We start from the raw sequence: 14,228 nt of genomic DNA on the forward strand, positions 1-14,228 counted from the left end.
CATTATATGCCTTGGGTTCTTCTTCTTATATGCATATTTATTCTAAATGGAAAACAAATGCAACACCAATTCTGGGATTAAGTACCACGGGATATATTTTTTGACCTATTCTTTTCCCCTACCTCCTGTAAACAACAATTGATTATTATAAAAGCAAAATACTGCAGATGCTAGAAATCTGAAACAGAAACTGCTGGAAAAACTCAGCAGGTCTGACAATATCTGTGGAGAGAAAGACAGAGTTAACGTTTCGAGCCCGTATGATTCCTCTTCTTCTTATGTTGCACTCATCAGCTGCCCATTAAATTAAGTACAGATGTTTGATTCTCGCCATTAAATATGTCACACTTGAACAGTAACCTGACTACACTTTCATTCAAGTAATTATTCAAGTTTAAAATTTATTGTTTTTAATATAGAAACTTTAAAATCAACTTACTCTCATCTCCATGTATGGTGGATCTTGGTCCAGCTCGACTTTATCTTGTGCTAACTTGGCCCTCTGTTCTTCAAGGAACCTTTCCAATTCATCTGCCATTGTCAGCAAAGTACCTTTAAAACATTTAATTTTCTAAATTAGAATACTGGCTCTATGACTAAGCATAGCTCAGCTGAATGGGGGCAACGTTTCTATCTGAATTTTGGGTACTTCTTACAGTATATTTGGTGAAACTAATCAATGAGCCACCAAAATTGCAAACGCCTAGTTCTGTCTCAGAAAATAGCTAGTGTGGGAGAATGGAGCCAGCAGCAGAGCTATGCAGCTTGTGATGGCCATCCCAGTGCTTAATTGAAGGATGCTGGAGCTAATCCAAGACTGGATATCAGACAAGTTGCTTGACAATGCAGAGGGATAGTGGAGGAGTAGACAGACACTGCAAAGAGCAATAAAGAAATGTATGCCCTTTAAAAATTGAGACTGAAACTGATCAGTGACCTAACTCCATATGCCCAGCTTTGCTCTATATCCCTCAATACCTTTGCTAACAAAAATATATCAATCTGTTTTAAAATTAATAAGTGATCTGACATCTTTGTGCAGGAGCTCCAAACCTCCATGATCCTTTGTAAGGTGTTTCCTGATTTTATTCCTGAAAGGCGTGGCTCCAGTTTTTTGATTATACCCCAAGTTCTAAATTCCCCAACTAGTGTAAATCTACCCTATCTGTTCTCTTAACTAACAAGAAAACTTTGATTAAATCACCTGTCAAGGGGCTAATTTATAAAATTTCAAAAACTGGACAAAGGCCTTTTTTAAAATGGCTGAAGCTATTTCTGTCTGTGACTCTTCAACAATAGGAGCTAATATGGCAGTTTCGCAGAAACTGACACCTCATTATCTCTGAAGAGACCCTAGCGACCCCTTGTGGGCTGCAGAGATCGAATTCAAAAGGAACTATACAAAGGCTATCTACATTTCATTAGCCAGGCCTGGCCAAACAAAGCCAATTCACCTGCTAGGACAAAGGACCCCGCAACCTCCCATTCAGGACTTAATGTTTGGAACACTAACAATCTCAGGGACCCAGACAAAGGGATACACACCCTTTGTCAAAGCCAGAGTGGAGAGGTGGGAGTCATGTGACATGAGCCCCTAGGGTAGTACCAGAAGGCAATATTACTGGTTCTAAAAAACCTCAGTCTGCCATTTTTTACCATCGATAAGCAGCAGCACCAGAGAAGGGGCTCTGTCCAGGTTTGAATGCCTAGCCCAATCTACACTGTTTATACTGGAACTTCTGTACCACCGTCCACAAGACTGATTCATCTCCGCGCGTCTACCTCATCGTGGAAATCAACTCTACCGAAAACATGAATTACACAGCATCAGTTTTCAACCTGCTGACCTCGGTGAAGGAATATAACATTGGGCTTTGATTCTGGACACTGGGCCCATCTGAAACACTAATTCTTTTCTCTGTGGTCTTTGCCCTGCCAATCTTTCTTTTCTCTATCCCTCTTTTATTGCATGAGTGCACAGGGGGCTACAGGGCGATCCCCCTCTCATGTTTTCAGTATGTACAAATAAATTAACCCCTTTGAGTTCATCTTATCACCAGTTTACTGTGAGGTTAACAACAGAAATTGGAACACTTTAAAACCATGGGGTTGGGAAATACACCACTGCTTATAAAGGGGGAAGCAAATCAAAACACCCTTCTGTTCATGGGCGAGTGGGGAGAGGAGAAATCAGGGCTGTTTAAATTAACCCCCCCCCCTCCTATCTGTAACAAACCCCTCAACCTTCTAACTTTCAGGGAATATAATCCCTATACATTCAATCTCTGCTTGTAGCTCAAACTTTGGAGGAGTAGTATCATTCCAGTAAATTCATACTGCACGCCCTCCACGGCCAACGTAGCAATCTTAATGTGTGGCGCCCAGAACTGCTCTCAGTCTCCTGCTATCGTCTAACCAAGGCTTTGTATAGATCAAACATGACTCTGTCCCCTTGTGTTCTATTCCTCTAAATACAAAAGCCAAATTCTATTAGCCTTTTTGATTTTCTGTACCTGTTCATAACATTTTAATGAGCTGCTTACTTGGACCCCTAGTCTCTTTGGACTGCCACTGTTTCTAACTTTTCACCATTTAGGTCCAATGTGGTTGACCTCACTTTTGTCTACATTGAAATCATGTGCCACAGTTTTGTCCATTCACTTAATATATTGACGTGCCTTTGTAATCTTACACTTCCATCTACATGTTTACAATAACCACCTATTGCTGCATCATCTTCAAATTTAGATATGTGACTTTGTCCCATCATTTAACTCATTAGTGAATACAGTGAATAGTTGAGACACCAACATAGATCCTTGCGGGACACTAGTCACAGCCTGCCAATTAGCAATCCTGCCCATTATTCCTGCTCTGCCTCCTTCCACTCAGCCAATTTGCTAACCAGGTCAATAATTTGCCCTCAATTCCATAAGCATTGATCTCAGCTAACAGTCCCATATGAGGGGCTTCATCCAATGCCTTCTCAAAGTCCATGTAAACCACAGACATTCCTCTGCCTGTTACTTCAGTCATCTGTTCAAAATATTCAGTGTGACTCTGGTTAGCTGAAAATGTTCAAAGTGTTCAGTCACCCTATCTTTAATTGTAGACACTAATTTCCCAACAGTGATATTAGGCTAACTGGTCTCTAATTCCCTGCATTCCCTCTCAGAAGGCTGAAGGGGGCAGCTAACACCAAGTGTGACAGAGAAATTCAAATTGTTAGAAGGAAAAAAAATTGAATGTTTTATGACACCCTCAGGACATCACAAAGTGCTCAACAAATTTTGAAATGCTGCCACTGTAGACAACTTAGCAGACTGTTTCTATACAGGAAAGTCCTGAAAAAAGAAAATTAGACAAATGACCAGTTACTCAGATATTGGTGCCTATGGTTGAGATAGACATGTTCATCAGGATACCAGTAAAACTAATAAAGAATAGGGCCACTGAACATAAAACTCAGCTGACAGACAGGGACTTGCTTTGATGTTTTATTCAAAACACAGCACCTTTACTCTCCCTCAGTACTGTACTGAAGCAGTATCTTGGATGATGTGCTCAAATCCTGGAACAGGGCTTGAACCTACAACCTACTGGCTCAAAGTTAAGACTGCCACAACTAGCATTATTGAGACTAATTTCAGAGGATGAATTAAGCACATCACACATTGTTAGGAGTACTGGATTAGGTGTGATTAATTCTGTATTGGAATTGACGTGCAAATTAAACCCAAAATCTAGTAGCAATCTCATTATATTATAGGATATTGCTCCCTACCATGTAGTAGCAATGAAAACAAGTGATGTAAATGACATTGGGTTGTAACTTCTTGCGGCACTTCTGTTAGTTTGACACAACCTTACATGTTCATGTTGTTACATTTGTGTGTGTAAACTGCTGAAAGTGCAGGCCAATAATGTCACAGCGTGGGAAACTGGGCACCTGAGGTCTGAGTAAACAGGACAAGCAACTGTGTTTCTTTAATCAATCAGATTGAAGGAATGTGAAATTAGCAGCTCAAGAACTAAGTGTAAATTATACTGGGTGAATTCAATGCCAAATCAGGTCCAGAGAGACCAAAGAAAGACTGGATTAAGAGAGAGAGAAAAAAACCAGGAAAAGTAAACTAAAATAAATTTTATATTTTTAAAATCCCCAACAATTAAAACTTAAAGCAATGAGACTCCACACTGGAGTTTATGTCACAGACCCAAGTAGCCTTTGATTTTTTTTTGAGTGCATGGGCATTTCTTTAAATTTTCGTCCCTTTAATTTTTTTTGCATGACAGCAAATAATTTAATGCGCTGACTTGTGTGTAGTCTGCACAGGAACTTTCAGGTTGCTGCATAGCTGTGTGGTTTACATGGAACATTAGCAGGGACCGAACACAATGGCTTTGGTCTTCCCAATATTTAACTGGAGGAAATGTCTGCTCATCCAACACTGGATGTTGGAACAAGCAGTCTGGCATTTTTCAGACAGTGGAGGGGTCCAAGTCGTGATGAGATAGAGCTGGAGGTCATCAGCATACATGTGGAAACTGATGCTGTGATTGCGGATGATGTCAAGGGGCAGCAGTTAGATGAAGGAGGGAACTGAAGTCAGATCTTTGGGAGACAGGGGTAATGCTGGGGAAGCAAATGCTGTTTACTAGAACATAAGTTAGTGTAGGTCATAGGGCTAGAAACTTGACTTGACAAACAGGAACAATTTTTTACATTTCATATTTTCTCCATCAATCTGTCACCAGTCACCCCACAATATATTCATCACCAAGACTGTTTTCCTCCACCAACTGTCCACCTATGACCTACCTCAGGCCACTGACACCAAAATCTTTATTCATGCCTTTCTCACCTCTGGAGTCAATTTTTCCAGCATTGTCCTTGTTGACTTCCCATCCTCCAAAATATCCAACTTGTCCAAAGCTCAGCCACCTGTACACCCTGTCCTACACTGAGTCGATTGCACATAAATTCTTGTGCTTGCTGACCTGCATTGGCTCTCTGATATTGAGAACTCTCTATTCCAATAGGCTGAGGATGCTGGATCAATTGGGGCTTTCAAGGCTGATTATTTGTTAGTAAGGGTGTCAAGGAATATGAAGATAAGGCAGGTAAATGGAATTGAGCTACAGATCAGCCATGATTGAAATCAACAGTAGAACTGGCTCAAGGAGTTGAATAGTCCGTCCCTGTCCCAATATTACTATGGACACCCATTCCCACACCCTCCCAATGCCCCAATACATCCTCCAGCAATAATGTCACTTCTCTTCATTGTACAACTGCAACCTTTTGTGCATCCCATCCCGATTTCACCACTTCACTGATTGCAGAACCTTCAACCACCTTAACCCCAAACTCTTCCAACTTCTCCACCTTTAAAAATTTATCATATAAGCACCTCTCCTAATACTCTCTCCCTGGCACAATCCATTTTGTTACAGCCACACCACCACCGCTCTCTCACTAATTTAGTAATATTTTCTACACCAAAACACTATTTAAAAAAAAGTAAATCGACCAAATAAAATTAAGTTATTTTCCATCAGAAAGGGAGAGGGGGAAATGGAAAACACAACCTGGCTCCACAGAACGGCGCATTTGTCGTCAGGCAACTTTAGTACACAAACTTCATCTGTGCTGAAGCCAACCTCTCCAGCCAACCTGCGGTCAGTCTCTGAGCAGGAAGTTACCACAAAATGTACTTAACGCAAAAGGAAATTATTTTCAGCAATAGCTGTAAAGTAGACGAAGTAAACGTGCAGCACAATAGTTGTCAAAACGATGAGAAATGCGCATCACAAGGTAGGGGATTCGGCGTTCCCGGGCTGAACCACCAACAACCTGGCAACGGGCACACCCCCCCTCAAACTTCAACCCGGCAACGGGCACCAACAACCTGGCAACGGGCACCAACAACCTGGCAACGGGCACCAACAACCTGGCAACGGGCACCAACAACCTGGCAACGGGCACCAACAACCCAGTAACTTAAACTCGACAACGGGCGCCTCCTGCTCTGCAATATAAATCCGGCAACGGGCACATCCCGCTCCGCAACATAAATCCGGCAACGAGCACCTCGCGCTCTGCAACATAAATCCGGCAATGGGCGCACAACCCCCACCCGCTCCACAATAACAGCACAGCAGAAAAACCCTGCACCCTACAACTGCCAGTCAACGCGTCTACAAAGCAACAACCCGGAGAAAAATGGGGAGAGGATGGAGGGAAAGGAACGGTAAATATGGGGAAATAATGTAACAAGTAGGGACAAGTTAACGGGTTCAGGTCCTCCTCGTTTTGTCAAAGGTCTTGAGCAGAATATCAGCTTGTAAAGAAAACTTAGGTTTGCCGCCGGCTGCTTACACTCATCCGCTCCTCGCGCTCTATACAGAAGATTTAAACCAGACTGCGCGAGAGCCTCACACCAACCGTCCGCCGAATCCTCCTGCCCTGACTCCTCAGGCCCATCATGCATTGCGACCGCCCAGAACCAACCAGCCTTAATGTTTTTTTGTCCAGTCTCGTAGCAGCAGCTTTGACAAAACGAAAGCCAAGAGCGAACTTTCGAGACACCCACCTCCGTGTGTGCGTGTGCTTCCCTGCTGGGCTGGATGATTAATGCTGAAGAACTTGTCAATGAAAAAGTTTTTCGTTTTTCCTCAGTCACATCTCATTCATTTTTACACCTTGTCGCATGTTCTTTATTTTTATTTCCAGGATCATTTGTTTATTTTGTACGAGTTTCGAGTTTATTTTCCACAGTCACCTTTAGTTGATTTTTATTTTTTCCCATTTATTGGCTTATTTCCCCAGAATGTTTTGTAAGTGACAGCATTCAACACTGTTCTAGCAACTCTAAGAACACAAGAGATAGGAGCAGGAGTACACCACAGTTGAGTCTGCTCCACAATTGAACACCATGATAGCTGATCTTGAGCTTCAACCCTGCTTTCATAGGTACATAGGATTTTGGAGCAGTAGGCCATTCAGCCATTCAACTTGCTCCACCATTCGATAAGGCCTATGGTTGACCTGGTTATGGTTCAACTCTACTTTCCTATCTGCCCACCCTGTAACCCTTAACTCTTGTCTACCAATAGTTTATTTAACTCAGCTTTGAATAAATTAAATGACCCAGCCTCCAGTTCTCTCTGGGGAAGAGCATTTCACAGAGGGAAAATTAGTTCAGACCGGTTCAAGATTGAACCACTGCCCATATATCTTGATTCCCTGAGATACCAAAAAATTGTCTATCCCAGCCTTAAAAATAGTAAATGATGGAGCATCCACAATCCTCCAGGGTGAGGAATTCCAAAGTTTCACAACCCCAAGTGAAGACATTTCTTCTAATCCCGGTCCTAAATGATCAACCCCCTCCTGCAACTGTGCCCTTGTGTTCTAGATTCCTCAGCCAGGGGAAACAACATCTCAGTGCCAATCCTGTCAAGATCCTTCAGAGTCTTGTATGTTTCAATTAGATCATTTCCATTCTTCTAAACTCCAGAGAACATGGACCCAATTTACTCAGCCTCTCAACATAGGACAACCATCTCAACCCAAGGACCAATCTAATAAACCTTCGCTGAACTGCCTCGAATGCAAGTGTAACCTTCCTTAAATACGGAGACCAAAACTGCGTACAGTACTCCAGGTGTGGTCTCATCAAATCCCTGTACAACTGTAACAAGACTTCCTTATTCTTGTACTCCAGTCCCCTTGCAATATAGGCTAACATGCCATTTGCCTTCCTAACTGCTTGCTGTACCTGCATGCTAACTTTGAGTTCTTTGTACGAACACACCCAAGTCTCTCTGAACATCAACATTTACAAGTTTCATGCCTTTTAAAAAATTCTGCTTTTCTATTATGACCAAAGTGAATAATCTCACATTTCCTCACTTTAAACTTCATCTGCCATCTTTTTGCCCGCTCACTTAACCGTTTACAGGCTCTCTGCATTCTCCTCACAAATTTCCACATATCTTTGTATTGTCTGGAAACTTAGATGCATTACTCTCTGTCTCTAAGTCATTAATATAGATTGTAAATAGGTGAGGCTTTATGTCATCCTTACTATGAAGGCTACCCCTCTTCCTTTGTCATTCTGTCTGTCTTTTTGAAATATTGTGTACCCTGGAAGATTAATTTCCCAACCTTGGTCATTGTGTAACTATGGACAGAATTTTTTGCCTGTCGGGCAGGCGGGCCCGACCCAATGTCCGGCGGGCAGGGAGCCGATTCCCGCCAGAGAAGCGAGCCCCGCCGCCATCTTACGTGGGCAGGCCAATTAAGGCCCGCCCAGCGTAACATCCGGCAGGAAGCGCTATGCGCTTCCTGTGCGGGCGGGGGGGATTCCCCAAAAGTGAGAGTGCACTCTTTCGCGCATGCACACGAAAGAGCGCACATCTCCCTGAGGCTAATTGCCACCTCAGGGAGATCACTTACACTCTGAAAAATGTTAAAAATAGAAAAATAAAAATTCCTGAACATGTCCCCCTCATGTGACATGTTCATAATATACATACTAACTTTATTAAAATGTTTAAAACACTGCATGAAACCTCATCCCACCGGTGGATGAGGTTTCATGTTTTTTCTATTGCCCACAGGGGCTCCTGGCCTGCCTGCCAACCTTAAGGTTAGACAGGCAGGTCCTTTAATTGTTTTAATGATCCTGTCAATGGCCTCAATTGGCCATTGACAGGTCGGCGGGCGCACAGCTGATTTGGCTGTGCCCCCGCCTTCCTGAAAATTTAAATGGGGCGGGATGATGTCGGGGGTTTCCCCCGATGTCATCCTATATCATTTTATGCGTCAGTGAGTGGGCCCCGCCCCCTGCTCACCGATGGCAAAATTCTGCCCTATGCCTCTGTAATGGTGATTAGATCAAAACCATTTATCTCTGTTTGTGTCACTGGTTCATCTATCTTATTGTGGATGCTTCACACATTCAGATAAAGAGTCTTTAATTTTATTTTTTACCATGATTCTCTGCATGACCTTACTCACTGATGCACAATTACTGTTAAACTCTCTGCCCCTTCCTGTCCCAGTCTGTTTCTTTTTACCCACACGGCTACACTGCTTCAATTTTTCACTTTGGACTTTTAAATCTCTCTTCACCCAACCCCATCCGCCAGTACCTCACCCACCATTTGCTTAAAGCCCTATCCAAACCCCTAGTCACACGATTCACCAAGACGCTGGTCCCAGCCCAGTGCAGTCCATCCCAACAGAACAGCTGTTTCTTTCCTAAGTGCTCTACCAGTGCCGCATGAACCGCATTTCCCATGCCATACTTTAAGCCACACATTTAATTTTCTAGACTGGCTGATCCTAATGACAATTATCACGTGGTTCAGGTAACAATCAAGAGGCAGCTATTTTTGATATTTTGTGTTTTAATTTGGATCCTAACTCTTAAAACTCTCTCAGCAGAACATAATTCCTAGTTCTCCCTAAGTTGTTAGTTCCTATGTGGACCACAACAACTGGATCCTCCGCACCCCCCCCCCCCCCCCCCCCCCCGCTGCCACCCACCCCCACCCTGCACACTTCAAGTTTGTCTCCAACCACAAGGAGATGTCCTTAATCCTGGCATCAGGCAGGCAACACATCCTTCAGAGCTCATAGTTGCAACTTCGGACAACAGTAAAGTTGTTGTCCCCTTGACAATACTGTCCCTTTTCACTGCCGCGTTCCTTTTTGCTCTCCCCACTTGAATGGCATCCTGCACCATGGTGCCATGGTCAATCTGCTCATCCACCTTGCAGTCCTTCTCCTCATCTACACAGGTAGCATGCACCTTGTACCTGTTGGTCAAAGTCAAGGACTGAGGATCCTCCATCCCCCTGCCTCTCTCACACTCACACTCTCCATTTCTGCCCATTGTCCAACTCTGAAGTTTTACCTAAAGTAAGGAGTGTAACTGCCTCCTGGAATAAAGTGTCCGAGTAAACCTCCCCTTCCCTAATGCTCTGTAATGTTCAGACTCCAGCTCAGTAACTCTGAGCCTAAGTTGCTCAAGTTACAAACACTTACTGCAGATCTGGTTGGCCGAGACTCCAATGTTTTCCACAGATTCCTACATGTTGCAGTCACAGTACAGCACCATCCTTACCATTTCTGCCTAATCTTATTTAATTAGCCAGTTAGTTATTAATTTACACAGCAAGTCTCCTAGCATGGAGAAAAGAAGAACATGAACCAGCTATTGGGGGCTAAAGAAAAGGGTATAAAAAGCAGCACCTCTTTCCCCCTCTGCACTGAATTCCCACCTGTACCAAATTCCTGACTTAGCACTTGTTCCTCATTGCATTCAACCTTGTCAGCTCATTCCATGATCACACTCTCCCAAAACTTGATCACCTAATCTAGGGGTGGCATTTAAGTGCTGGAAATGCTTAGCAGGTCAACCAGCACGTGCTGAGAGAAAACAGAGTTAATGGACTGGATTTTACCAGGCACCATGGTCCCTGCCCCATCCCCCACCCCCAACTCCCTGGCTAAAAATGTTGGTGGGGAGCCCACCCATGATCCTGATAGCTACCCTGTAACAATTTAACGTGGGAGCAGTGTTAAATGCTTTAAGGCAAGACTTCCACCTCTTTATTGGGAGAAATTCCTGCCTTAGAGGGCTGCTGGCCAATCCACTGGCTGGCAGCTTTGCAGTATCACCAATACCAATGGCAATTGCTGGGACTACAGGCAGTCCCACCACGTTGAAGAACCCAGGTGGGTACAGCTTCGGGAGTCTAGGCAAAGGGGTTGAGGGGAGGGATAGGGAGGTGCCTCATAGGCCCTGGGGACACACAATGGAGTACCCAGCATGCGCAACACCAGCCCATGCAGCTAAAGCTCCCAGGCTTCCTGTAAGGTGAGGGCCTCCCCCGCCATGGGTAAATTGCTGGCAGTGGCAGGATAAGGCCCTTAAGCGGTCATTAGTTTGCCACTTAAGGGGTTCAATAGGCCCCTTAAGCCGGGCAGGCCACAACTCTTCCTCCGCCAGCCCCCTGCACCGCCCTGCCCCCGCCCCACCCAGTCCCCTACAAAATTTCAGACATGTCAGGTTGGGCACATAAAATCTAGCCAAGGTTTCCAGTCAATGATCTTTTAGCGGAACTGGGAACAGGTAGAGATGTAATCAGTTTTAAACAAGTGGAAGGGGAAGGTCTGTGATATGGTGGAAGGCAGGCGATTTTGCCACATGCACACTCTCTAGCTCTCTCTTCAGCAGCATCAACCCACTCTAATTCAAAGCTGTCCTGGTCTGCAGTTTCATTTCAACAGTTGCCTCCGTAGTGTTTTAACAAAATACACTTTTTTAATTCTTTCAGGTGCAAAGGTCCAGCAACTCATGGGTACCACTATCCTGAGCTTCCAGACGGCCGAAACGGAGAAGGAAGAACAAAAACGCTACAAAGTAGACGAATATAATTTTCATCCACCCCGCAAGAAACTGTCAAGAGTAACAACAGCTATACACTACTGAACCAACCAGGCGTGGTTTAACCTCAAGCAATGGAAGAAATTGATGAAACCATACCCAAGCACCAGTCCAACCTCCAAGCCAACAACAAGAACAAGCAACATCAGAGCATACCACTCTCCCAACAGAACGGCGAACGAGATGTGGTTATAAAGCTGCAGTGTTCATATTTCACATATCTCTGAACTCGTCATTGGCAAGTTCCCCTCTATTATCAGTCAGAAACTTTGCTGGTGTTCCAATTGAAGTCCCTATCAATTTCTCTGTGATTTTGTCCATAATAACCCTTTTGTCCTTACTATGTATTACTGTAGAAAGACTAAATCTGGTCACCAGGTCTATAAAATGTAAGACAAAAATATTCTGCCTTTGTCCTGCAAGTTTAGGAACTAGTTCATTGAAGTCACATACAATTGGACATGGTAGTGTCCTTTGATGCTTCTTACGCATTTCACATTTCTCATTAATTGTAGTATAAGGGTGCTGTGCATAGCAAGGGTTAATGTGGGGCTGGAGAACAGTACGCAGTATGATTTAGAAAGACATATGACAGTAGACAGGAGACAGAGTTGTATGGAGAGACTCGAGTTAAGTCAGCATGAAGTTAGCTCCTAGTCTGGGCTATACTTTGTACATATGTATATAGTAATGTGTTATCAACAAACATTACCACTCAACCTGACAAGCCTCTGAATCTCTTTGTGATACCTACTGAACAAACCCTTCTATTAACCTTGTATACTCTTCTTCAACTACACTGGTATCTTTTAGCAGGATTTTAACTTTTGACAAATAGGATGAGAAAATTGTAGCTTTAAGACAATATGTTTTTTCTCTCTGATCCTTATCACTGGATGCCATTAATACGTGACTAATACTGATCAGAAATATCAGATTTTGTTAAGGGGGTACAATAGTGTCCTGATTGGGAAAACTGCAGATCGACTGACCTTCCAAAAATAATTGCTTTATCATGCTGCATGTCAAATTTAATTTGTGCTTTTATCATAGAAGGTTTACTCAGTAGCATAGGTATCTCACTACAGACTTCATCAGGGCATACATAATGGCTTACTCCAGCTCTTTTACATGGAATTACAATTCCCTTTCGTGACCTCAATATGTTGTCATCAGCAAACCTAAAGCAAGTAATACTTATATATTCCTTAAACTTGCATTGGTCCTCACTACTTAGTGAATTAAGATAACATTTTAACCAATTTGTTACCAAAGAATGTAACAAGCAGAGTGGATAAAGGGGAACCAGTATAAGTGGTGAATTTGGATTTTCAAAAGGCATTCAATAAGATGCCACACAAAAGGTTACTATACAGGATAAGAGCTCATGTTGTTGGGGGCAATACATTTGCATGGATACAGAATTGGCTAACTAACAGGAAACAGAGAGTTAGAATAAATGGGTAATTTTCAGCTTGGCAAACTGTCATTGGTAGAGTGCCACAGAGTGCTGGGGCCTCAACTATTTACACTCTATATTAATGACTTGGATGAAGGGATAGACTGTAATGTAGCCAAATTTGCTGATGATACAAAGATAGGTAGGAAAGCAAATTGTGAGAAGGACAAGAGTTTGCAAAGGAATAAAGCTAGATTGAGTGAATGGGCAAAAATTTTGACAGATGGAGTATAATGTGGGAAAATGGGAAGAATAGAAAAGCAGTATATTACAAGTCCAATATCTTTTATCTGTAAATCCAAAAACTGATAAAATCCAAAAACCACACTTTTTTTGAACCTCATTGACCTTTAGTGTAGGAAATCAATTTATTGGAGTTCTTTGAAGGAGTCACATGTGCTGTGGGTAAAGGGGAACCAGTGGGTGTACTGTATTTCGATGTCCAGAAGGCATTTGATAAAGTGCCACATCAAAAATTATTGCAGAAAATAAAAGCTCGTGCTGTAGGGGGTTACATATTGGCATGGATAGAAGATTGGCTAGCTAACAGGAAGCAGAGAGTAGGCACAAATGGGTCTTTTTCTGATTGGCAGGATGTGACAAGTGGTGTGCCACAGGTATCAGTGCTGGGGCCCCAACATTTTATAATTTATATTAATGACTTGGATGAAGGGACCAAAGGAATGGTTGCTAAATTTGCTGACGACACAAAGATAAGTAGGAAAGTAAATTGTGAAAAGGACGTAAGGAGGCTACAAAATGACATGGATAAGTTAAGTGAGTAGGCAAAGATCTGGCAAATGGAGTATAATGAGGGCAAATGTGAAAGCATTCATTTTGGCAGGAAGAATAAAAAGGAGGCTTATTATCTAAATTGTGAGAGATTGCAGAGCTCTGAGATTCAGAGGGATCTGGGTGTCCTAGTGCATGAATTACAAAAGTTTAGTATGCAGGTACAGCAGCTAATTAGGAAATCTAAAAGAATGTTATCATTTATTGTGAGGTGAATTGATTACAAAAGTGGGAGGTTATGCTTCAGTTGTACAGGGCATTGGTGAGACCACATCTGGGGTATTGTGTACAGTACTGGTCTCATTAAAGAAAGATATAAATGTGTTAGGAGTAGTTCAGAGAAGATTTCCTAGACTAATACCAGCAATGGGCGGGTTGTCTTATGAGGAAAGGCTGGACAGGTTAGGCTTGTATCCACTGGAATTTATAAGAATAGGAGGCGACTTGATTGAAACCTTTAAGATCCTGAGGGGTCTTGACAAGGTGGATGTGGAGAAGACGTTTCCTCTTGT

General features: G+C 42.9%; 1 protein-coding gene across 2 annotated transcripts in view; it reads right to left on the minus strand.

Annotated features, from left to right (window-relative positions):
• Positions 1 to 6,488, minus strand: part of cspp1a (centrosome and spindle pole associated protein 1a) — a 192,648-nt gene extending 186,160 nt beyond the window's left edge. The window contains exons 1-2 of one of the 2 annotated variants that reach the window (XM_078540372.1): positions 6,383 to 6,471; positions 440 to 552 (exon numbers count right to left, since the gene is read on the minus strand). In XM_078540372.1, the coding sequence (XP_078396498.1) occupies positions 440 to 538 (99 nt within the window). In that variant the 5' untranslated portion in view covers positions 539 to 552; positions 6,383 to 6,471. Of the gene's footprint in view, positions 1 to 439; positions 553 to 6,382 lie in introns of both variants that reach the window. The other variant, XM_078540371.1, reaches the window with a different exon arrangement.
• Positions 6,489 to 14,228: the final 7,740 nt, after the last annotated feature.

This window comes from Cetorhinus maximus, chromosome 4 (assembly GCF_964194155.1).
Source record: "Cetorhinus maximus chromosome 4, sCetMax3.hap1.1, whole genome shotgun sequence".
Classification (NCBI taxonomy): Eukaryota; Metazoa; Chordata; class Chondrichthyes; order Lamniformes; family Cetorhinidae; genus Cetorhinus; species Cetorhinus maximus.